General features: G+C 37.0%; 1 protein-coding gene across 1 annotated transcript; it reads right to left on the bottom strand.

Annotated features, from left to right (window-relative positions):
* Positions 1 to 27,468, bottom strand: LOC121872414 (cytochrome b-c1 complex subunit 2, mitochondrial-like; the record flags this gene model as incomplete). Its single annotated transcript, XM_042375155.1, is given in 6 exon segments — positions 1 to 214; positions 424 to 635; positions 12,067 to 12,286; positions 12,627 to 12,818; positions 14,678 to 14,826; positions 27,333 to 27,468. Coding segments are annotated over 6 exon segments (1,032 nt in total), but the record flags the coding sequence as incomplete, so codon positions are not given.

Raw genomic sequence — 27,468 nt, 5'->3', positions numbered from 1 at the left:
CTTGTCAACAGAGGTTGGATCAGCAATGACAAAGTAGCCAAAGAGGCCAGCATCACTGTAATTAATATTGATTGATGATGCCATGCCAACACCGCCTGAAGATGCCACAGCACTAGACAGTACACTGCTGGCATTGCTTCCATACTTAGTGCTCGGGCCAACACCAAGAATCTGTTGTGCTACAGCCAGGGCTGCTGCATCACTGTCACCAATACTGTTAAGCAAAGATTAATCTTCTATACCATTACTCTTAAAACACATTGTTTGTAATGATGGACCTTTAAATTTAAAAAAGTTACTGCTCACATTTAAGATATAAGAGAAACTTAACACATATATGAGCATAAGGATAATATCAAGAATACAGTATACACTTCTGTACACATATAAAGTGATAAAATAAATACAATAAAACCCTTATACCTGGCACCAGCACTAGCTACAGCCACCACTGTAACAGATGCTCCATTCTCCTGGCGAATTTCTCCCCCACCATAAGCAGCAGCTCCAGCTTCACCTTCTCCATTAGGTACATTGAGACCACTGGCATAGGAAACCAACGCATCATGGTCAACACCTAAACCAACCACTGCCATGCGACTGGTCAAATGGGTGGAAGCTACATAACCAGAAAGCTGTCAAACAAGAATTATATTAAAATTAGGTTCTCCAGAAAAATCAGCAAGGGCACAAATTTAAGTAAAAATTTTAAGGGTGCACCAGAAGCCACGAGAGATTTTTTATTATACTGGAACTGCTATTGATGGCATTGGTGGTTTCAGAAATTATAGTGCAACCTGAGTTTAAACCATGAGCAAATTAGACATTACAGCAATCATCTGCTATTGGTTAATACAAATTTTGCTTTATTTTAAATACAAATACCTTTATCACTTCTGCCACACCCTGTACATGTAGAGACTAAAAGATGGTGTAAATCTCTTAAGTATTTCCTTATAAGATGGTTGATTTGAAGTGTTGCTCAGACATTATGCCATTCCTTGTTGAATACTACAGTTACCTCCCTGTACCACACTTCTTTATACAGCACCGCTCAGATTCCAGTAATATCTCAATTCTGAACAAACTCCCTATATCTCAAATAATAAATATAATAGAGTGAACCCTCGCTTTACGCGGTTTCACTTTACGCGTTTCTATATTTACGCGGTACCCTGCCAGAACCGGAATTCCCACTTTATGCGGTGCATCTACTCATATACGCGGGTGACGTGTAATTTTTTTATTTAGCTCAAAAAATTCATACAAATTATCCGGCCAGAATATAATTTACATTGCTGGAATTCTTACAATTTGATGATCATTTTGAATATAAGCATCATAGATTTTGCATTAGACATACAAATTTTAGATCTAATGCAAGTATTTTGTTTACTCAGAGCAAATATGTTATCTTTTGTGCAAAATATATGAAGTGTATATTCAAAATATTCCTGGTCTTGCAAGGAATCCAGCAATGTCAATTATATTATCCTAACTTTAGTCTGAGGTATTATTTATTACTAAAAATGTAAATATACTGTTATAACCCAATAATTTCTCTGGTAGGGAGGGAAGGTGGAGGTGAGGGGTAGAGAGGGAGGGAGGGACCCAGGGAGCAGGTGGGAAGAGGGGAGGAGGTGGGGTATTTTGATTGACAGATAGTATTTCAGTAAGTATATTTTGTTTATTTATTGAAGATATTTGTTTTAGCTCATAAAATTCATACAAATTACCGGGCCAGAATATAATTTACATTGCTGGAATTCTTACAATTTGATGATCATTTTGAATATAAACATCACAGATTTTGCATTAGACATACAAATTTTAGATCTAATGCAAGTATTTTGTTTACTCTGAGTAAATACAGGTTGTACTTCTCTAGTCCGGCAACCTCGGGACCTGACCGGTGCCGGACCATGGAAATTCACCCTTATCCTGGATACACAGTGACTTGTGCTTATGCTTGGAAGCACTAGCACCACTTTCTCTACATCATGGTTTCTTTGAAGACATATTGAAGGGTTAAATGTCGTATAGTAGCTTCTCAAATTTCGCGAGTTTTTAATTCTTAACGTATTTTATTGGAACACAAAAAAAAAATAAAAATAAAATTTGACGGTGGAAACTTGAATTTCGACGGGTTTGAACGGCCCGCCAACGTGCAGACGACGTGCATAATCGTGTAAACAGCGTCATTTCTCTTATGTACAAAAGATTCATTATTGTTTATTACTGAATGTCTTTTTTATTGAATTAATGTTTTTGTGTGCAAAATGAGCAATACAATTCATTAATAATACGTAGAATATTAAAACACGCGAGGAAATGACACAGCATTGTTTTCGTTGATTACAAAGCCAGTGACTGACTGGTTCTACATATAAAACTGAAGAAAATAAGACCTTGGTTGTAGCTGTAGTAAAATTAATATGGTTGTTTTAAGTAATGTTATTTAATGTTAATAAATGGAACAATAGAAGTAGCTAACGATAATGGTAAAGAAAAAAGAGAGATCGCGTATGTAAGTGCGCATGCGCACACGTGAAAACATATCATCATTACTTTACATAAGACTATGAAAGCAACACTTATTTACTGTTCATATATATTTTAATTAATGTTTCTGAATTTGTTTTTATTGAATTAATGTGCGTGTGTGCAAAATTAACAATACAATTTATTAATAATACGTCGAATATTAGAGGAGACGAGACGGCTGCCGGCATTGTTTATGTTAAAGCTTACGAAACCAGTGACTGATTGGTTCTACATATAAAACTGAAGAAAATAAGACCCTGATTTTAGCTGTAGTAAAAGTAATGTAAAAAAATTAATATGGTTGTTTGAAGTACCTGTAATGTTATTTAATGTTAATAAATGGAACAATATAAGTAGCTAACCATTAATGGTAAAAAAAAGTGAGACTGCGCGTATGTAAGTGTGCACATGTGAAAACATATTGTCATTACTCTACATAAGAATATGAAAGCAACACTTATTTACTGCTCATATATATTGAAGGGTTAAATGTTGTACTCTGTATAGACAAACAGAGAGAGAGAGAGAGCAGCCGAACTGCCGGATGTAAACAAACCTTAATTTCCCGCGGCTTTGTTTTTTTTTTAAGGGGATTAGCCCACCCGGGCATAGGTCACTGACCCACAATGGGGCCTGAGGGGCATAAATTTAATACTCCTGTAATAATAATTCAGATAAGTAAAACAAAAAAAAAACAAAAAAACCTGCCTATCTACCCATTGGACAAACTAAAATCGTTCCGGACCAAGGGAGTTTCCGGACCACAGAATGCCGGACTAGAGAGGTACAACCTGTATGTTATCTTTTGTGCAAAATATATGACATTTATATTCAAAATATTCCTGGTCTTACAAGGAATCCAGTAATGTCAATTATATTATCCTAACTTTAGTCTGAGGTATTATTTATTACTAAAAAGGTAAATATTCTGGTTTCTCCCACACATTTCTCTGGTAGGGAGGGACCAACCGACCATCTGGCGAGGTTGGAAGAGGGGGGGGGAGGCAAGGTGGGGTATTTTGATTGACAGATAGTGTCGTGAAGAATATTTTTTTTTTTATTAAATGAAGATATTTGTTTTAGCTCATAAAATTCATACAAATTACCCGGCCAGAATATAATTTACATTGCTGGAATTCTTACAATTTGATGATCATTTTGAATATAAACATCATAGATTTTGCATTAGACACACAAATTTTAGATCTACTTTAAGTATTTTGTTTACTCTGAGTAAATATGTTATCTTTTGTGCAAAATATATGACATTTATATTCAAAATATTCCTGGTCTTACAAGGAATCCAGCAATGTCAATTATATTATCCTAACTCTAGTTTGAGGTATTATTTATTACTATACCTTAAAATCTAGTGGTTTTCCCCCAAACGTTTCTCAGAGAGGGAAAAGCCAGGAGTGTGAGAAGAGGGGGAGGGAGTCGTGTCCATTATTTGAATGGACATTAACTTGGCGACTGTATTTCTCTGAAGTATTAATTGTGTGCATGTACCATCATAAAATTAAGATGTTATTTTTACTAGAACATAGGTATTGTGTCGGAAAAAGTGGAGTTTGGGGGTCAGCCGGTCTCTATTTCATTTAATCCCATATGTTATGTTGTTCGCTTTACGCGGGCCTCCGTGGGTTCAATTGACCGCGTAAAGTGAGGGTTCACTGTACTGTAATTCAAAGCTTAAATGCGACTCAAATAAATTACATTTTAATTCAGCAATGATTCAGAAATCCAATAACTCAAACCCAGGGGCAGATCACATCCCAAAAATGAGTTTAGTGAGGCTAAGACTTCAAAAATTCAAAAGAAAAGCTACGGACAAATCAAAAGGGATTTCGGGGAACTCAAAACAGGGTCAAGGATAGAATATGAAATTGAGACCAAAAACAGATTTTCAGTATTGCTAGAGAGTGACTTTTATGAACTAGGGCCAAAACGACAATTAAATAATTACGAAGAAGTGATGTGGACACTGGGGGAAACTTATAGGACATAGTAGGAATAAAGCTATAAGTGAGTGAATGACAAATGAAATTTTAAAGAAAACGGATAAATAAAGAAATATGAGAAAATTAAGTGAGGTTTACATAAAAATTAACAAAAAAGTTCAAAGGGAATGCAGACAGGCCAAGAAAGATGACCTTGGGAGAAAATGCAATGAGATTGGAGATGATGACAGAAGGCATAATTATAGAAAATGTACAGAAAGATTAAACAAATGATAAAAAATGGGAAATAAATGGGGTGGGACTATTAAAAGTAAAGAGAATAAGATCCTGTTTGAGGCAAAAGAAGTAGGAGAGAGATGGGCAGAGTACGTAGAAGAATTATACACTGATAAAGGTAGAGTAGAGTTAAGAAATGAAAAGGAAATAAAGATAGAAATGCCAATTCTGGTTACAGAAGTTGAGGCAGCTGTGAGCAAAATGAAAATTGATAAAGATTGTGGGGTTGATCAGCTTCTAGCAGAATTTCTAAAACAAATGGGCAAAAATGAGATTGCATTTTGTTTAATTAAATATGTAATTCCATATACTGTACAGTACTGTGCTGTACTTCAAACTTCCCAGTGATTTCAAACAATCAGTATTTGTATTATTACCTACAAAGGCAGGAGCCTTAGAGTACACCCAGTTCAGAAAAATAAGCTTAATAAGTCATGCTTGTAAAGGTTTATTAAAAATAATATTAAGTAGAATAAAACTTAGAATAGACAAGAGTTATTTGAAGATCAAACTGGATTTAGAAAGGGAAAAGGAGCGAGAGAAGCTATATTCGGTTTGAGCATTTTGAGTGAAAGGACTTTAGAGGTTCAAAGAAATTTGTATTGCTACTTTGTTGATTTTGAAAAAGTACAATAAACTTGTCGAGATTTTGGATAAGAGGCATTGATGAAGGAGATACAGTAAAGCCTCCTATGACGGTTCTACTAACGACAATTCATATTTAAGACCCAGGTTAATTTAGGACCCAATTCAATTTATGCCATCATTTTCTTTGTATTTAAGTCAAAATAAAAAAAATATTTTTAAATTACATTTTCATATAAATAACTAAATCCCGTTCTATATTTAATAACAAAGCAAAAAAAAAAAAAAAAACGCCTTGCGTACGGAGGCTGCAGGGCTTGTTAGTGGTGACACCAGCATCACTAGTACAGTACTACGTATAAACAATCGCAGCTGCTGGGCCCTTTGTTTTCACGCATGTGAACAGGAAATGGAGAAAAACTGTTCCTGTTCAGAAGCGTGACAACAAAAGGATTGCCAAGCTCCGACTGTTGTTTACTGGCGATGCACATTACCACTCATTAGCCAGGCAGCTTCTTTGTGCAAGGCACTCTTCATTTTTTAACAGTAATTTTTATATTTTTTTAATACATATTGGGATTTAGTTATTATTTATATGAAAAAGTAATTTTATTTTATTTTTATTATATTTTGGTTGTAAATTGAATTGGGTCTTAAATATGAAAAGTTGTTGGTCGAACCGTTGTTATTGAAGGCTTTACTATAGATGTGTTAAAACAATATGAAGAAGGTGAGAGGTCTGTGGATATTATATGGGGCAATGAACATATTTTCTGAAGTGGATCCATTAAAATTAACAGGGACATGAAACACACAAATGACCTCTACATAAAGATGTATAATGAGAAAAGAAAGCTGCTGTGCAAGGTTCTTTCAACAGCTTTATCATTCGAAAGCCTAAACCACCAATTTCAGCTGCACCATCAAATTCAGCATCACAAGCAGCTTCAACATCAACTTCAGGAACAGTTTCAGCAACAACTTTATGGAAAGCTACAGCTTCAGCCACAGTTGAACCTGATCTGAGTAAAAACTTACACATCATTAGCTGTCCTTATCTTTTAGACTTTACCACCAATGGCGAGTAAACTTTTTGTTTTACATTCGTAAGTATTATTTAAAACATATATGAACAGTAAATAAGTGTTGCTGTCATATTCTTATGTAGAGAAATGACGATATGTTTTCACATGTATGCACTTTCTGTTCATGTGTTGGCGTTCCCAATCGTCTCGCTACTTCTATTGTTCCATTTATTAACATTAAATAACAATACTTAAAACATACATACATGTATTATTTTTTTTACATTAAGTTCACTACAGCTACAACCAGGGTCTTATTTTCTTCAGTTTCTTATGTAGAACCATCGTCATTCACGAAAACAATGTCGTCTTGTCACCTCGTGTGTGTTTTAATATTCTACCTATTATAAATGAATTGCATTGTTCATTTCACATATATAAACATTAATTCAATCAAATACATATTCAGTTATAAACAATGATGAATCTTTTGTACATATTCTTAAGATAAATGACTATGCTTCCTTGAGAGCGCACGTATGCATCGGTCTCACTTTTCTTCTTTAATATCAGTGGTTACTTCTACTATACATTAAATAACATTTATTAAAACATATATATTCTTTTACATTAATTTTACTACAACAACAACCAAGGTCTTATTTTCTTCAGTTTCAGTTGTATAACTGACATTATGGGTGTAAAACACTGACAACAATGCCGTCTCTTATCCTCTTGTGTGTTTTAATATTCTACCTATTATAAATGAATTGCATTGTTCATTTCACATATATAAACATTAATTCAATCAAATACATATTCAGTAATAAACAATAATGAATATTTTATACATATTCTTGATAAGATAAAAGACGCTGTTTCCTTGAATGCGCACGTATAAGTTGGCGTTCCCAATCCATCTCTTTTTTTCTTTGCCATTAATGGTTAGCTACTTCTATTGTTCCATTTATTAACATTAATAACATTATTTAAAATATATATACGGGTATTATTTTTTTACATTAATTTTACTACAGCTCCAACCAGGGTCTTACTAACGAAAACAATGGCGTCCCATCTCCTCTTGTGTGACCGTATTATTATTAATGTATACAGTTGTACCCCACTTAACGCCGTCAATAAAACCCAGAGGGTACCGCGTTAAGTGAACAACAGAACATATGGGAATAATTCCAATAGAAACCGGCCCGACCCCCAAACTCCACTTTTTGACGACACATAACTATGTTGTAGTAAAAATAACATCTTAATTTTATGATGGTACATGCACACAATTAATACTTAAGAGAAATAGAGAAATACAGTCGCCAAGTTAATGTCCATTCAAATAATGGACTCAACTCCCTCCCCCTCTTCTCACACTACACTGCTGGCTCTTCCTCTCTGAGAAATTTTTGGGGGAAAACCACTAAATTTTAATAAATAATACCTCAAACTAAAGTTAGGATAATACAATTGACATTGCTGGATTCCTTGTAAGACCAGGAATATTTTGAATATAAATGTCATATATTTTGCACAAAAGATAACATATTTACTCAGAATAAACATTATATCTAAAATTTGTGTGTCTAATGCAAAATCTATGATGTTTATATTCAAAATGATCATCAAATTGTAAGAATTCCAGCAATGTAAATTATATTCTGGCCGGGTAATTTGTATGAATTTTATGAGCTAAAACAAATATCTTCAGTTAATAAAAAAAAAAATATTCTTCAGGACACTATCTGTCAATCAAAGTACCCCACCTTGCCTCCCCCCTCTTCCAACCGCGTGGTCAGTCCCAACCCTCCCCCCCACCCCCCACCAATCCTCCCTTCAAGAGAAGAGTGGGTGAAAAAACTAAATTTTAACATTTTGTATTAAATACAGTGGCCCCTCGGTTAACGAACTCAATCCGTTCCAAAAGGTCGTTCGTTAACCGAAACGTTCGTTAACCGAAACCATTGTTTCAATGGGTTTTTGGGTAATTGGTTCCAGCTCACCGAAAATTTCCTAACTTCAACAAAAATGGCGGAAAAATTTACTTACTTTGAGGTGTGTATGTAGAAGGCTCCTGGATGATGGTGATGATGTGCATTTGAAGTGGGAGGTGCAGGAGGAGAAGGGAGAAGAGAAGGAAGTGGAGGTGGAGGAGAAGCATTTTACTGCTTCTTGGAAGGTGAGTCACCTTCCATGAAAATGTGAGGAACCTCTGGACTGACAGATTCTCCACCATGAACATCCTCTCTCCTTCTTGAAGTGGAAGGCTGAGGGCTAGCATCTTGTTCCCTCTGCCTTTTACTGAAGAAAGTGTCAATTGTGGTCTGTGGGGCATCTGTCCTCCTCACCATTAACTTATGTTTAAAGAAGGAGACCACTGAGTCCTCAACATGACACAAAGTTAGTTCAGTTTTTTCCACTTCTGGGTGCTTTGAAGCCAGTTCCCTGAACTTCTCCCAGTGGTAAATCACATCTTTCAACTGTTTAGCTGACATATGGTCATCACTTTCAATTTCCTCCTCACCACTGTCAGCCTCTACCCGTAACATCTCATCCAGTTCCTTCAAGTCATTAGGAGTAAGTTCCTCCTCATGAGACATCACAAGCTCTTCCACATCCTTCTCCTCCACTTCAAGACCCAATGACTGACCAATGGACACAATCTCCTGGTCCAACTCTGTGTCATCCTCAAATCCCTCAAAATCATGGACTACTGATGGCCACAGTGCTTTCCATGAAGAATTGAGGGTTCTATTGGAGACTTCTTGCCATGATGACACAATCAATTTTACAGCCTCCAGGACGTTGAATTGTGTCTTCCAGAACTGTTTCAGTGTTAGTTCAGGATCAATGGAAGTTGCCTGATGACACCTCCTAAACATTTTCTTCATGTACAACTTCTTGAAGTTGCTGATCACATTCTGGTCCATTGGCTGTATGAGTGATGTAGTGTTTGGAGGCAAAAACAACACTTTCACAAAGTCAAATTTATACTCCAAATTTCTGGCAAGGTCAGGGTCATGACCAGGAGCATTATCCATGAGGAGAAGAGCCTTTAAAGGAAGTTTATTGGTGGTTAGGTAGCTCTTGACAGAGGGGCAAAACACATCAACAGCCCATTCATTAAAGAACTGTCTTGTCACCCATGCCTTACGGTTGGACTTCCAATAAACTCCAAGCATTGTTCTTACCACTTTCTGTTGCTTGAACACCCTGGGGTTTTCAGAGTGGTAGACAAGCATAGGCTTCAGTCGGAAATCCCCTGAAGCATTGGCACCAAGCAATAGAGTGAGACGGTCTTTCATGGGTTTATGCCCAGGTAAAGAGGCTTCATCCTTGGTGATGAATGTTCTTTTGGGCATCTTTTTCCAGAACAGCCCAGTTTCGTCAACATTGAACACTTGCTGTGGAAGATAATTTTCTTCTTCCATCAGTTTATTAAATTCAATTAAAAACTTTGCTGCCCCTTCTTTATCAGCACTAGCAGCTTCACCATGCCTAACAACACTTAAAATGTCACTTCTTTTCTTAAATTTTTCGAACCAGCCTTTGCTAGCCCGAAAATCTTCAAATTCTGTTCCTGAAGAACCAGGTTGATCTGTCTTTAAATGTTCATAAATCTCCCTGGCTCTTTCACAAATGAAATCACCAGAAACTGAATCACCTTTCATCTGTTTTTCCCTAATCCAGATGATAAGTAACCTCTCAGTTTCTACGATTAGGGATCTACTTTTAAACACTCTTGTAGATCTGTCTCTCACGTTCACTTCCTTAAATTTGTCTTTTTGTGCAAGAATTGTCGACACAGTTGATGCCGACATGCCATATTCTTTGCATAGCACATTTGATTTAATACCTTGTTCGTGTTTTTTTATTATTTCCTGCTTTATTTGGATTGAAATCACTTTTCTTGATCTCTTAGGCCCCATGCTGGATTCAAACAATGGCAACACGTATTTTTCAAAGTTAAACTAGCTGTAAATAAAGAATATTTTCTTTAAAGTAACACTGCACTGCACTATATATTGTCAATATGTAAAATAATTTTCAAAATGACCAATAATTTGCTTGGAAACACAGAAAAAAAGCGTTTAGTTGAAGAGAGTCTCAAGCAAGATGTTACCTCCAGTGAAAACAGAGAGAGACTGACGCCTGTTTGCTGTGTTAAGAGGCTGGATGCCGCGCATTAAACTAGTCTCTTTACCTTCAATTATGTTCAATAATTGTTAAAATGACTAAAAAATTGAATATTAAACTTTTAAAATTATTGAATAGTATAAACTTCTTGATATTTACAAAAATAGTAAGGAATTTAAGCCCTAGAACCGATTAATGTATTGGCGAACTGATACTAAAGCTGGTTGCCCGGTCAGTGCAAGCGAAAACATGTTGAGGTCGGTTCGTAAGAAGTTCGTTAAAATTTTTTCGTTAAACGAATTGAAGATCCTTATGGAAGGCAGTTAGTTGTCGAAATTACGTTAACCGAGGTGTTCGTTAAGAGGTCACTGTAATACCTCAGATTAAAGTTAGGATAATATAATTGACATTGCTGGATTCCTTGTAAGACCAGGAATATTTTGAATATAAATGTCATATTTTGCACAAAAGAGAACATATCTACTCAGAGTAAACATTTTATCTAAAATTTGTATGTCTAATGCAAAATCTATGATGTTTCTATTCAAAATGATCATCAAATTATAAGAATTCCAGCAATGTAAATTATATTCTGGCCGGGTAATTTGTATGAATTTTATGAGCTAAAACAAATATCTTCAGTTATTAAAAAAAAAAAAAAATATTCTTCACACGGTAACAGATGGTCGGTCCGGTCGGTTCCTCCCCCCTAACCGTCCCTACCAGATGTGTGGGAAAACCAGAATATTTAACTTTTTAGTAAAAAATAATACCTCAAACTAAAGTTAGGATAATATAATTGACATTGCTGGATTCCTTGTAAGCCCAGGAATATTTTGAATACAAATGTCATATATTTTGCACAAAAGATAACATATTTACTTAGAATAAACATTATATCTAAAATTTGTGTGTCTAATGCAAAATCTATGATGTTTATATTCAAAATGATCATCATATTGTAAGAATTCCAGCAATGTAAATTATATTCTGGCCGGGTAATTTGTATGAATTTTATGAGCTAAAACAGGCAGTCAGGCAGGGTGGCGGGTGGGGCAAATCTAAAAATAGTGTCTCGAGCCGGACACTCACCGTGGATATGTGGAAAAAATCCGTGTTAAGTGAAAGTTCGTGGCGAGGCACCGCATATGAAAAAACGTGTTAAGTGAAACCGCGTTAGGCGGGTAATACTGTATTGTATAAGGTGCATTCATAACCATTATTTAAAGAATATTGTTTTTGGGGAAAAGAGGGTAAAAAGCCAACACAAGACATGAAAATGATTCACGATACGACGATTCACCTTACACTGCAATATTGGAGGATACATTACCGTCGTTATTCGAGACTTTACTGTACTTATTCTCATTATTGAGTATGGGTGTTGACTTGACCACGGAATTTGGTGCATCCCAATTAGGAAGTAACGATAAGTTTTGTCTGACCAATACACTCAAGGATAGAAAATTGAAGAGTTGATGCAAAAAGTGATAAAAATGCCGTTTTAAAAGAAGAAAACAAAAAAAACTTACCATATCTGAGTTCAGTTTGCCAACATTATGAGATGGCAGGAAGATGGAGTTGCCCAGACCAGTGTTGCGGAAGGCAGCACTGTGAAGGAGCTCAACAGCAATGATGGATGGATCCCGTAAAGCAAGTTCATTCTTGATGCGTCCAACACAACTCTTAATTTCCCAGGGTTTAAAGGCTGGCTGAGTACCCACTTCACGAAGGATTTCAAGGCCAGCATCTCTAGAAGGGTATGATGATGTCAGCTTACACATGAAACCCTACAAAAAATTGTATCATGCATGTGTAACTTCCATGGAGAAGAAATCATACAAAATTTAATGGATAGTCGGCTAGATTTTGGGAAACATCAGTTACGAGAGAGAGAAATTGGGGCACAGGAAGAGGAGCAAAGTATGAGAAGGAATGACTAGAACAAAAAATGACTGACTGTGAAATCCTACTTTATAAGAACAAATAAGGGGAACTTACACTGAAATTCCACATTAAATGAACATATAAGGAAGGGGGGGGGGATGTTAAGTACAAACACTTTATATAAAAAATATGAAATATAACTTACAGGTTGTCACGGATCACATCTACACCATAGAGTATATGTTCTCGCCCAGATTCAGCCGAGAGGGATCCACCAGCCTGCTGAATAGTACGAGTGATTGCGAAGGATGTTGTGTTGTTAGTTGCCAGACCAGCACACGCACGCAGCATGTGGGCTGCCCCTTGGTTGCTTGCAGACTCATAACGTGATCCAGCCCTAGCAGAGATTTTCATTAATGAAAATGTAAATCAAAGGAAATGTTGAAAGATTATGAAGAGGTCTAATGATATTTCTTAAATGAAACCAATGATATCCTTACATTGTAACTTACCGGTACACTGATGGAAGCAAATACTGTGCCAGTACAGTACAGTATTCAACACACATCCATCTCAATGAAATACAGTCAATAACTTAAACAGGTAATGGTGCTATTCACACAGGCCTATTGTCAGATTCAGGCAGTTGACAACCGAAATAACCGATTGAAAATTTCTCAAATGACAAGTGTCAAACACTGATTACAGTATGTTATCGTTGATCAGTCAATTCGCACCTCTCGCTTGGCTCCGATTCCTTTACAAATTAAGAAATAGATATAGCTTATAGAAAGGGAATTAGTTGTGGCCAGGAAAAGTCATACAGTGATAACTCCGTTAGCCGGAACAATTGGTGCAGAACACTTCCGGGAATGAGAGATTTCCGGGTAACAAGACGACTCTCTCAAAGCCGGAAAAAAATCCCACGTCCCCAGAATTTTTCGGGTAACGGAAAAATGTTCTCGGAAGTTCCAGAATGATGCATTATTTCATTTCTCAAAGCCGGAAAAAAATCACCCGTCCCCGGAAATTTTCGGGTACAAGGTAACGGAAAAATATTCTCAATAGTTTCAGAAATTGACCATTACATTATCTCTCGAACCCGGAAAAATATCCGCTATCCCAGGAATTTCCCAAGTACGTACCAGAAAATTGCTTTCGGAATTTCCCGAAAATGCCCTTGATTTTCATCTTTCAAACCCGGAATAAAAATCCCCCAGCCCTGGAATTTTCTGGACACTGGGAAAATTATCTCAATTTTCCAGAAAATGTGCCCCTCAGAAAATCGTTCCCAAAGCCGTAATTTTCCGGTAAATCACAGCTTTGGGAATGATATTCCAAGAAAATTTGAATTCCAGCTATCGGAGAGTCCCGGGTTTGAGGGATTCCAGCTAACGGAGAAATTACTTTTCAATTACAGTTCACCGTCCTTACACAAAGAGACGTGACATGCATCTCGGATACCGAGACAGATCGCACGCACTCTTATTGTTATTACGCGTTTTATTTAATCTATTTGTATAGTACTATAGTAGATTAATCTAGCAAGCAACAAACACACGTGAATAAAGAATCACTGCAATTAACTTTCAACTTCCTCTTGTTCACACTACAGCTGAAGTCTAACATGAACAGTATGGATGTTATCTGCATAACATAGCAGACAAGGAAAATAATAGATATTAACTTTAGCTCCAATTGAGTGTTTATAGTTCATCATTCATGAATGCCAACTGTAGGTAGAGTGGCACCGGCCTCCACTTCCCTCCGTGCTGCTCCCCTCCCACTCCACACTCTCTTTACGTCACTTCACCTCGCTATACCACCGTCCACTTGGCAAAAGATACGATCTAATAACAGTTTATTTAATGCATTCTTCTATTGAACATATAAACATTCCACAAACCTTTACATTTATTATTTGTTTTATTATTTTTTTCCATGTTTCCATAGTAAGTTTACTATTGCGAGTTTCCTATAACCAAATACAACGCAGCCACACTGCACAAAACCTGATGGGCTCCTGTAAATGCACTAGTGAGGGAGGACTGTACAGTAGCTAAAACAATAGGACTGTACAGTAGCTAAAACAACTATCTGTGCAGGTGGGGGTTGATATGCTCTGAAGTGTAAGGTGTGACTAGTGGCAGCCCTCATATACCAAAATCTATCGTCCATGGTCTCGAATTGTTTCCCACAAAGTATGCACAGATAGTTGTTTTAGCCACTGTAAATATCAAATTACCTATAACTTACTTGAAGAGGAGTGCAACATGTGAAACTGGGGCATTATTCTCTAATGATGCCACAACTGTGCCAGATGGAAGGGTGGTCACCTTAGAATTATGTTGGGGCAAAGTATACGAAGACTGCTGAGCTGCGGCCTGAGCTGCAAAACCACGATTCTGTTGAAATAATAAATTATATACTGTTACTGTACAAAAACCCTGTACAACAAACAAGTTTGCTTTTAAGATGTACTTCTAACAAAATATGGGACAGATGGACAAAAAACTAATACTTTCTCCTTCAGTGAGACAATAGAGTGATAATGAACTTGCCTCTCGCTGCCTTGTCCAGGGTTTAATCCCTTGCTCAGGACTGACGCGAGAAGCGTGTTACCCCTTGGGTGATCTTCCCAAACATCGAAGGAGATTTATACAAGCCACCTGTTTCCTTTCAACAAAGCTATAAATCATAAAGTTCCCAGTGAAGATAAATGTGTTCAATCATTTTAAGTTAAAAGTAGATAAAGTGCATAGGCAAGATTCTAAATGAGCCCAACACCTTAATATATTTATCCTTTCCATCACTTGTCAGCTTACTAGCTGTTCAGGTGGCCAGTCTTTTCTTTATTCCAATCTCCAGTGCCCAAGAGGAGACCAAGTACCTGTAGAGGAATAGTATGGAAAAAAAAAGAGCAACATTTGGTAGGGTCACACTGGATAACACCTTTCTCACATCTGACCCAGGGATCAAACCAGCAACACAGAAGTAAGAAACAAGCATGATACTGTTGTTATTACAAACACCCTAACACACATTTGAGTTGCCTTTTCAAGGAATGCAAATTACCAAAGAAGAAAAGGAAACAAAGTACAGTACATACAAGGGGTCCCCAACTTACAAGCGCCCACCGATACGAACAGGGTTAAACTTAAAATTTATAGTGTTTTATTAACCTGATCAATTGTTTTTTATTTTCATTTATTGTATTTTGTTATTCATTTCTTCTTAAATTAAGTGAATTTAGATGTACAGTATATAAGGACTTAGGCTATGATATAGTGGGATTTTAAACATTGTTCTGTAAGTACTGTACAGTATGCACATAGCATGTGTTCCGATTTACTTACAAATTCGACATAAGAACGTCCTCAGGAACGGAACCCGTTCATTACCCAGGGATCCCCTGTACTGATGTACAGCACATATGTGTATGTCCAATGGAATATAAATACAGTACAGGGTATTTATTTAGTTGGTTCAACAGTCCTGTAGCGAGACTAGTTTCCTTCTGATGCTTTTATATTCATTAAAATAACAAGGTAGTACAGGTGTACTGCAGAGGTAATATCTCACTTATATCAAGCAATGCACGCGAGGAAAATATGTTATGAAGATTTAGTTATAGGTTTGCCTGGTTTGTGTTGTCTGTTCTAAAATGGAAAACTAAATTACAAATATGGAACAGTTAAGAACAAATTACTGACCAGTCATAGCTCAGCTGACCTTTTCCTTCCAGGCAACTGCCCACACCCATAAATGTAACAAATTCACCACAAATGGCAGGGGCTTCCATTATAACCAGGGGTGCAGTGCTGCCGGAGCACCGCTCCAGCACCTCTGTTTTGATCAATTAATCAATCAATATCACCGACGCCTTGTTCCCTCCCAGGAGCTCCCCAACAGGGGGTGGCCATGGCAGAAATGTCTCCAGGACATTTTATCCTTGCACACCTCACATGCTCTCTCAAACACTCTTCCTCCCCTTCCTGCTCTCTCTTCAACAAACTCTCTAACTCTTGTCTCCCAGGTGGCAATTGGTCTACCCCTCCCAACATTCCCCTTTCTCTTGCTATCATAAACTTTTTTGTCAGCCTATCTTCATGCATCCTCTACACATGTCCATACCACCTTAGTGTATTCCTCTTCATCCACTCCACCACACTTCACACATGAAGTTATAGTAAGCTCTATATGTTACTATAAACCTATATCAAACAAGCAATCAACTTTATTTTGCAGTAATAATACATAATACAAAACCGAATATATCTTCACATAATTAATCTCTCCTTTAGATCAGTTTATATTTTATGACTTATCAATATTATAGAAAGACTTTGATAACAGGTGCACTTCTAAACACTTAAAAACTGTTTTTTTCAAAAGTAGGTATGTACTTCCTCACATAAGAGCTATAAATATGTGACCAATATCGAAAGGATAAGCACATTAGACCCAGAATGCTCACTTTATGTGGTGCGTGTACTCTTTTAAGCGGAGAGTGGCTGGCGGTCATCTCGCGCCGCGCCATTTTTGGATTCAAACCTCCCGCCATGTTGGGTAAGCAGCGCGAGTAGGTTGCGCAGTGTATGTCTTTGTTGCGTTATCGGTGACGTCATATGACGTAGTGGACTGTGATTGGGCAAAGCATCCTTACCTCCCTCCCCGCTAGCTGTGATTGGTTTAATGTACTATGACGTGCCCCGCCGCGGGAGCGTTCAAGCCCCTTGACCTACCCGCGTCAGTTACACCCCTCCCGGCTACACCGTGTATATCGGTATCCATTGTTCCATAAGAATGGCTTCCACCGGACCACCACCACAAAGAAACCTTGCATTACCTGGACCCAGCCGCCCTAAGCCAAAGACAAGACGTTCCTTAAGCTACGAAATCATATACAGTATAAGATCATACAAGAGTTGGAGAAAGGAACAAGACAGGTTGATGTTGCGCACCAGCATGGTGTTAACAAATCAACTATCAAGACAATTAAGGAGGATGCAGCCAAGATAAAGGAGCACATGAACATCACAAAGTCTACAGGTGCTTCTATGATCAAGTATTTCCACAACCAGGTGCTTCTCAAGACGGAAAAATTACTTGTGAGCTACTTGGTGCATCAGGCGCGACGGAACATGGCAGTGGACACACGCTCAGTTAAGGAGTACGCACGTGAACTGTATGCTGCAGTGTCACGAAAGATGGGAATAACAGAGCCCAAACCCTTTAATGCTTCCTCTGGGTGGTTACAGAGGTTTAAGAAGAGGAACAAGATCACCAGTATCAACATTGGTGGTGAAAAAGCTAGTGCTGACTGTGTTGCAGCTAGGTAATTTCCTCCGTTTTAAAGTGAGATTATGGAGGAAGGACAGTACACCGACGACCAGGTGTTTAACATGGACGAATCTGGTCTTTTTTGGAAAAAGCTACCTTCCAAGACCGTTGTGAAGAATGCCAGCAAGTGTCGGGGCTGGAAGTTGCAGAAGGAGCGCATCACCGTCCTGTTTACCACCAATGCCTCCGGTACCTGTAAGCTCAAGTTATCGGTGATCCACACAGCACGCAAGCCGCACGCCTACAAGAGCATGGACATGACCAAGCTAAATGTCCACTGGCTGACTGCACGTAAGGCATGGATGTTCTCTCCTCTGTCCCTCTCCTGGTTTGATGACTGTTTCGGTTCGATGTGAAGAAATTCTGTGAGCAACAGAATGTGCCATACAAGATTTTGTTGCTGCTTAATACAGCACCAGGACACTCGCCCCTACTGTTAGATCGTCACTCCAAACGTAAAAGTGGTCTTCCTTCCTCCCAACACTCGTCTATAATACAGCCCATGGACCAAGAATTGATCTGTAATGTAAAGCTGCATTCTCTGCTAAAAATTCAAGCTCCTGAGCGACTACACCAACACCAAGGAAGGCTGCGTAACTTGGTGTCCCTGTTTTCAGTTAGGTAGGATATAAATGCCACCCATGACTATGGAAGGTTGCCCATGTCTGCCTTGGTCGGGACAAATATGACAGAAAAAATGGGGCCTTTGATGTCATTTACCTAGATTTAAGAAAGCACTTGATAGTGTACCACATCATAGGTTATTATACAAAGTAAACAAAATTGGTGGATAATGATAATACAATAAGATGTCGAAGGATTCTTAACTGACAGAAAACAACGTATAACAGTAAATGGAGCCAAATCTGAGCGGTAAGAAGTGAAGTTTCACAAGGGATCAGTCCTTGGACCAGTTTTATTTTATAAAAGTAATGTCTGATCAGTTTGCAAAATGTTTGTGACAACACAAAAATCTACAATAAGATGGAGAGGTTGCAACACTACAGGAGGACCTACAAGGACTCGAAACCTGGACAGAAACACGGAAAAAATTTATTAAAGAAATATGTAAAATGTACTATGGCCATAAATTAAACCATAATTATAAGATGTCTGAAACAATTTGGAAACTAAAAAAAGGATCTAGAGTTTTAATCACATGCAATCTAAAATTTTTGTGACCATAACTCAGAAATAACAAGAAAAGCTAACTATGTTAGTCACGATTAAATCTTCCTTCAACTACCTGTTGCCTGAAATCATTCTTTATACTATATAAAAGTTGTGATACTGCACTTAGAATATGCTTACAAGCATGGTCCCATATCTTAGATAGCTACAGTATAAGATACTATAGAAAAAATACAGAAGAGCCACCAAAATTGTTCCTGAATTAAAGAAATCTACACTACTGACAAGACTACACCAGCTGAAGAGACAAGAGAAATCTGATAGAAACATACAAAATAATGATTGGAATTGAAGATATCAATAGCACACAATTCTTTCAAGAAAATTTCAGTGAGTTAAGAAATGATAAAAAATATATACAGTAAACCCTAGCTTCGCGGTCCCACATTCAGCGTTTCACGTTCTGTGATGCCCTGCGAAACGGAATGCTCACATTCCACGGTCGTCTTTTACTTCTGTGGGAGGCGGCTGGCGAAACCGCGCACCATTTTGGATCCAAACCTCCGCCATCTCCCGCCATGTTGTGTAGCCGGGCGAGCAATGCGCTAAAAGGTCGCCCAGTCATCAAAACATTACGAGTTCTTCACCGCCACCCACCACAGCCGGCCCAAGTCAGTGATAGTGATAATTATAGTGAGGATATGGACTTATATGGACTTTGAGGGTTTACAAAAGGCCCTGCAAGCCTCTGTGGTGGATAGTGATACAAGTGATACAGGTGAGGGCCACTAATCTGCCCTCTGCCTCGAAACCAACCCCCCATCCCGTGTGCCCAGCCATCTTTTCTACTAATGTAAGTGTTAAAAACCTAATATTATTGATATTTCTCTTAATTATTAATTGTGTGCATACCATCATAAAATTAAGAAGTTATTTTACTACAACATAGGTATTGTGTCTGAAAAAGTGGAGTTTGGGGGTGGCCGGTCTCTATTTCAATTAATCCCATATGTTATGTTGTTCACTTTATACGGTACCCCGTGGGTTGAATTAACAGCGTAAAGTGAGGTTCTGTATAAGTTAAAAGCACTAAATAATGAAATCCTTCTCACGGTGACAAACATAATGGAGCAAGCTTTCAAAATATACAATAAATTCGACCAAGTCAACCAACTTTCAAATGATAAAACATATTTAACGTTAATATCGACAGCTGACCACCATATTCATTTTGATGTTTATTTTTCATTATATTTTCATCAGTGAAGTACTGATAATCATTTCTAGTACAAATTTCGTTTGGTAAGTATTTAGGCGACTTAAGGGTACACTACTTTGTCTTCTTGACAGTAATGTGGGGGTGACGTCTCACCCCCTACATAAACATCCATTCATATTGGCGTATTTCAAAACAAGCTGCCGCCTTCTGTTACCTTGCACGCCATCAGTGCCAATTTCATTTTCACCATGTCATGAAGGGTGTAACCAATCTTATATGGGGACATCATTTGCAATTTCGGGAAAAGATGATCTCAACCTCAGTTTTTCAAAGACAAGCATCCTTCCTTCCAATAAAGACTGTCCAGACTGAGAGAATCCCTATGATTTACGACCAGAGAGGAATTTGTTCGGTGAACAAGAAATTAATTATTAAGTAAAACAAGAGCTGGAGCATTGTGGCTCAGTTCTAATGTTTACAAGGAGCTTTGCTAAATACCAAGATTAAACCCATTGTTGTCCTGCTATTTATAAACGTTTTTATAAGTATTTTCACAGCAATATTGTGTGCCAAGTTGGTTGTGGACTAGAAACAGTTCTGCAGTGGTCTGTATGCACTGTATGGTAATCAGAACCTATTGGTAGGCCAAATAAAGTGGTAAAATGATGAAAGTAAATTTGGTAGGAGGAAGTTCCAATCATTCACCACTGCCTCGATGCCGTTTCACCGCTTCCCAGTAACAGTAAGTTTGCCCACGGATATGTTAGGTTATACAGTACTAGGTTCTATGTTAAGGTAAGTAATGTTAGGTTAGGCTAGGTTAAAAAAAACAAAAAATATTTTAACAGTTGGACAAACTACGACAATGTCCACTATAAAACATTGTGAAACTGGCATTTTTAAATTTTATTTAAAATTTACGTGCGAATCAGTCGTCAATAATTACCCATTTACCAAATAATAATAAAAGGCAGTAAAAGACCAGAGACAAGTTTAGAGGCAAGCATAAAGGTATCAATAGATGAAAACTAGTTTTGCTAACTTATACTGGTAAGTTACTTATTTTGATATCTGGTACCAATGAAAGCAACTTTGTTGAAGCATTATGGTGAAATTTTAAATTTTGTTGTGGATGGCAAAGCACGCTCAGTGACCGGGTCTGATGCAAAAAAAGTTTAGACGGCAAAACATACTGACTCAGTAGAGTATTATTGTAAATAATTGTCACATAAAGCAAGTATAGACATTATTTAATATTGTCTAATGGTAGACCTGCTGCCACATAGCATCACGAAAATTGTGAACAAATCCCAGGTTGCTGATCTGACTTTCTGCCTCATTTACACACAATTGCTGGGTCTCAATTGTTCCTCTTACTATTGACAACACAACATACATACAGTCAACCTCACTTTCGCGTCCACATTCCGCGCTTCCGCCATACGCTGCGCTCCTGCAAGAACCCAGGATGCTCACATTCCGGGTGGTGTACCCTTACACGAAGTATAATTTTATTTAGCTCATAAAATTCATACAAATTATCCAGCCAGAATATAATTTACATTGCTAATTTTACAATGATGATCATTTTGAATATAAACATCATAGATTTTGCATTAGACATACAAATTTTAGATATAATGTTTACTCTTGAGTAAATATGTTATCTTTTGTGCAAAATATATGATATTTATATTCAAAATATTCCTGGTCTTACAAGAATCCAGCAATGTCAATTATATTATCCTAACTTTAGTCTGATTTATTATTTATTACTAAAAGGTAAACACATTTATCTAGTAGGGACGTGGTGGGGGAGGGAGGAGGACCAGCACCATCTGTTACCGTGTGAAGAATATTTTTTTATTAACTGAAGATTTTATTTTAGCTCATAAAATTCATACAAATTACCTGCCAGAATATAATTTACATTGCTGGAATTCTTACAATTGATGATCATTTGAATATAAACATCATATATTTTATTAGACATAAAATTTTTAGATAAAATGTTCACTGAGTAAGTATATCTTTTGTGCAAAATATATGACGTTTATATTCAAAATATTCCTGGTCTTACAAGAATCCAGCAATGTCAATTATATTATCTCAACTTTAATCTGAGGTATTATTTAATACAAATGTTAAAATTTATTTTTTCACCCAACCTTTCTCTTGAAGGAGGATTGGTGGGGGTGGGAGGAGGGTTGGGACTGACCACGCTGTTGGAAGAGGGGAGGCAAGGGGTACTTTGATTGACAGATAGTGTCGTAAGAATATTTTTTTTATTAACTGAAGATATTTGTTTTAGCTCATAAAATTCATACAAATTACTCGCGGAATATAATTTACATTGCTGAATTTTACAATTTGGGATCATTTTGAATATAAACATCATATATTTTGCATTAGACATACAAATTTTAGATAAAATGTTTAATCTGAGTAAATATGTTATCTTTTGTGAAAATATATGACATTTATATTCAAAATATTCCTGGTCTTACAAGGAATCCAGCAATGTCAATTATATTATCCTAACTTAGTTTGAGGTATTATTTATTACTATACCTGGTTTTCCCCAAAATTTCTCAGAGGGAAGAGCCAGCAGTGTAGTGTAAGAAGAGAGGAGGAGTCGTGTCCATTATTTGAATGGACATTAACTACGACTGTATTTTCTATTTTCTTAAGTATTAATTGTGTGCATGTACCATCATAAAATTAAGATGTTATTTACTAGAACATAGGTATTGTGTTGGAAAAGTGGAGTTTGGGGTCAGCTGGTCTCTATTTCATTTAATCCCATATGTTATGTTATTCACTTTTGATGTTGCTTTCACTTTCCGCTGTACTCTGTGGGTTACATTAACCGCAGAAGTGAGGGTTGACTGTATTGTTTCTCATTTTTATCTTTTTTCATTTTGTATTTCTTTATGGTTCTTTTATTATTATTGGATTACTGCATTTTTACACCCCCCATTCCTACCCCTAATCTATTATCATATTTGAATAAGATCAATTATAAGATTATATTCTTCTATTACATTATTGGCGAAATGTATAATAACGAGGATAACGTATCCAAAATTTTATCTATTTTCTTCCATTAGTCTAACGCCATTATCGCTCACCTCACCGCGGTCTCCTTCATAAATCATCACGCGCATGCATTCTTCAGTAACCGCCACGCGGTCAATCAAAAGCGTTTTTTGGGGGGGGCAACCAATTAAATGATTTATGGTTTAATTCAGAGTATTTTTGGCCCAATCAAATTCGATTTTTATTTTGTCTCTAATTCCAAATCCAAATTCCTTTCCGACCATGTAAGCGATGGGTGTCACTAATTATATGGAGCTGATTATGAGTTTTGGGAAACCAAGAAACTATAGCATTTTTCGATCTCATGGTGTTCTCCGACCAGTAAAGTGTCTTTAGTGCAATAATGAATGTAAATATCACGACCAACATATGTGGCATTACGTAACAGGTCTTTATTCCAAAGACAAAGAAGAGACGGCCAATAAGGTAAGAAATAAGTGATGCCATCATATGGTGAGAGTCGGTTTTGTTTGGTTTATGTTTTTCTAGTGTTTTTGTATTTGCTTAGCCATTATTTTTTTCGAAAGCCCCCAAAAAAAAAATCGGCCAATTTCTGACGGAAATGAAGGTCATAATCGGTCTAAAACAACACACATCAGAAAAGCCTTTTCTAAAAACCAGTATAAATATATTTTTAACTTTCTAACAGTTGGGTGCACTTATGCAAATTTACCTAATTATTATTATTACATTTTTGCCCCCAGGCCCTGATGTGGGTCAGTGACCTGTGCCCAGGTGGGCTAATCCCATAAAAAATATACTATATATATATTTTCTTATTATCAGTTTTTCATCCTGTTTTACCTGGCAATTTCTTTATCCTTCATACCTTATCCACTACAGGTGATATATGATGGTAGATAGAAAAAAAACTAGCAGCTAAAATGGAGGATTTTGTAGTCGCTCTCCCGTCTCACCAGTAAGTTCGACCACTGGTAGGTTAGGTTATTCTAGGTTAGGTTAGGTTACCCTAACTTGAACTTTTTAATAAACTCTTTGCCATAACTATGAGAGTCCACAGAAAACAATGAACTTTCAGCATTTTTAAATTCGTTTTCTACGTGAAAATAAATTAGCGGCTGTGAAGTCAGAATAATTACCAAGCTAATAACTAAAAATTCTTATAACTATAGTAAAAAGTTGTTGCCTTAAAATACTTACCGTAGTACAATATAATGATAAAACATCTGAGGAAAAAATTTACAAAATCAAACAACAACTGGTAATAGAGCTGTTCGAATTACCAAACTATTAGTGAACATTATACCTGAATTAACAAGAAGGCAGTGGGAATTTTCCAGACACAACCTCTACTTCCACTATTTGTCCAGCATTCATTCTTTAAGTTTATATGCATAAATATACAGTAGTCGTGCAATCCCATGTTTGCTATTCTCACATTTCACAATTACCAAGCTAACCAAACCTAACCAAAAAAACTTAAGTTAGGTAAATTTGCAGTTTCAGACCCAACTACTGTTTGACCATAAATTTTGTTTTCCTCGGTATTTGGTCTGATTCAGATTAACATGACTCATTTCCGTCCGCAAATGAGTGGTTACCGGTTATAACACTCCCACCTCCCATGAAATTGCTCTAACTGTTGGGGACAAACTGCACAAAGTTTGTATGTAATACTTTAGAAGTGTGCAGATTAATGAGCAACATTAAGAAATGTGAACTTATAGTATCACGGTCTTTATTTCCATATAAAAATGGGTATCTCAATTTTTTACACAATTCTAAGACATTTTTTTCTCTCTGATATTTCCATCGAAATTAAGGATAACCAGATATTAATTTTTCAAGATTATGACTTTCGCTCAGTCACAAGTGTAGCCATGATTTGTTTAGGTATTATTGCATTTACACACAGTTCATTCCTACCACTAATCTATTATCATATTCAATAAGACGTCTAATTATAAGATAATTTTCATTTATTACATTACGGCCAGAAACGTATAATAATGGAGATAGCTTTTCCAAATAAATTTCTATTTTCTTCCATTATTTCCTGCCATTATCGCCTCTCACCTATCACTGCGTGTCTTCGCTCCCCTTTATAAATCATGACGCCATGCGCCTGAAAATGGCAATGAAAATCAACACCAGCAAGTGCAGTGTACTTAATATTGGAAGAACAAATACTGTCAATGTATACAGCCTTAACAACATCAACCTGGAGAAGTCGACTTGTGAAAGAACGGGGTGCTTTGTAAGCCGGACCCACGGCCCAGAAAAAGGCGTTATTGTTCAAATAAGGCAAACAGAGTGGGTTTTATATCTAGAAGTGTAAGTAATAAGAGTGCAGAGGTCTTATTGCAACTACATCTTACGCTAGTCAGTCGCACCTCGACGGTTCAGTTCTGGTGCCCTTATTAGAATGGATATCAATTCACTAGAGTCGGTGCAGCGAAGAATGACGAAAATGATTCGGGACCTAGAAACCTTCCATATCAGGATAGGTTAAAAGAAACTAAACTTACATTCCCTAGAAAGACGAAGAGTGCAGGGAGATATGATAGAAGTATTCAAGTGGGTGAAAGGAATCAATAAAGGTGATATAGATAAAGTTCTTATAATTTTAGCAGGATAGGACTGAACAACTGATTTGTTGGATAAGTTTAGGTTTAGAGGAGATAGAAAGGAACTGGTTTACAAATAGGGTGGTGACGAGTGGAACAAGCTTAGCAACTTTGTAGTGAGTGCAGGAATGCTGGAAAGTTTCAAAAGGAGGCTGGATATATTCATGGATGATAGAGAGTGGTAGTAACTCGACAGGAGCTGCCATGCACAGGCCAACCGCCTATTGCAGACACCTTATTTTCTTTAGCTCGTACACGCCATGCGCGCCAATCAAAAGCATTTTGCCAATTCAGAATATATTTGGCCCAATCAAAATCGAGTTTTATTTTGGGTCTCATATTTGAAATTCAAGTTCAGTTCACCATGGAAGTCTGCGATGGATGTCGCTAAAGTATATGGATCTGATTACAGTTTTTGGAAAAAAAAACGTAGAAATTATAGCATTTTTCAATCGCATGGTGTTCTTCCAACCTCAGTAAAGTGTACTAAGAGCAAGACGGAATGTAAATATCGTATAGACCAACATATGTGGCAGTAAGAATCCCAGATTGCAAAGACGAACAAGAACCAGGCCAATAAGGTAAGAAATAGGTAATTCCATCATATGGTGAGAGTCAGTTGTTAGGTTAGGTTAGTTTTGGTTTTCAGTGTTTTTGTGTATTTTAGTCGCAGCCACTTTTTTTTCGAAAACGTCAAAAAAAAAAAATTCGCTAAAAAAAAAAGCAGCTAATTTCCAAAAATGAAGGTCATATTCGGTCTTACCACACACAAATACACTAGAAAAATGGGTCCGACTAATTACCTAAATTAACCCAAATGTAGCCGCAATGAAGTCAAATAATGGTTCTGCTGATGAAATATTGACTGCTAATTACTGATTAGTATTTAGAAACACAGTCAATAAACTTAATTTAATCTGAGTTATTAGATCGAGTGCATGTACCTAACCTAACTACCTGATTAAATTAAGTTTACCATTTTTTGTGACTTTATGACACCAAATACCAATCGAGAAGTAATTGGCAGTCGATTTAAGCTTTATGACCATTATTTGACTTCATTGTACTTGGGTACATTAGGTAATTAGTGGACCGAAAAAAAATTTATTACTTGCTAAAAGTGAACGGTGTGACAATGCAAATTTACCAAAACTTCTTCCTTGTCTAAAGAACATCCCCAAGCACTGGCGGAGTAGCCAATATCTTTTACCAAATCTAACCAAATAAGAAAAAATAAAAGAACCCCAGGAACCGGCCCTAATGACTCATCAGGATAAAACACTTTTTTACAGGCACACTATTATTCACGTAACAAACGCTCTATAATCGAAATCATTGCACCTCTGTTCTAACACGTAGTACAATTTGTTAATAATAATCGTGGAATTTAATTAACGAGGTCGCTCTCAGCTGTGTACCAGACCCTCATCACCGACTGCTACACCACCGGCCATTTCATAACCTATTTCCTCAGTTTAACCTCATCCATACTGCTCTCATCTCCTTCCAAGGACCCGACTCTTTCACTTACCACTACACTCTTCAATAGAGAAGGTTTTGCAGCTTTCGATGCCATTTTCGTACAATTTCTTCCTCCACTTCCACTTCACCAAGACAGAGAACAGCTGAGCCACTCGAGACGACCAGCAGTGTTACCAGATGTGGTT

The sequence above is a fragment of the Homarus americanus genome, unplaced genomic scaffold (genome assembly GCF_018991925.1).
Source record: "Homarus americanus isolate GMGI-L3 unplaced genomic scaffold, GMGI_Hamer_2.0 scaffold3185, whole genome shotgun sequence".
Taxonomy (NCBI): Eukaryota; Metazoa; Arthropoda; class Malacostraca; order Decapoda; family Nephropidae; genus Homarus; species Homarus americanus.
This window is presented reverse-complemented; position numbering and strand designations above follow the sequence as displayed.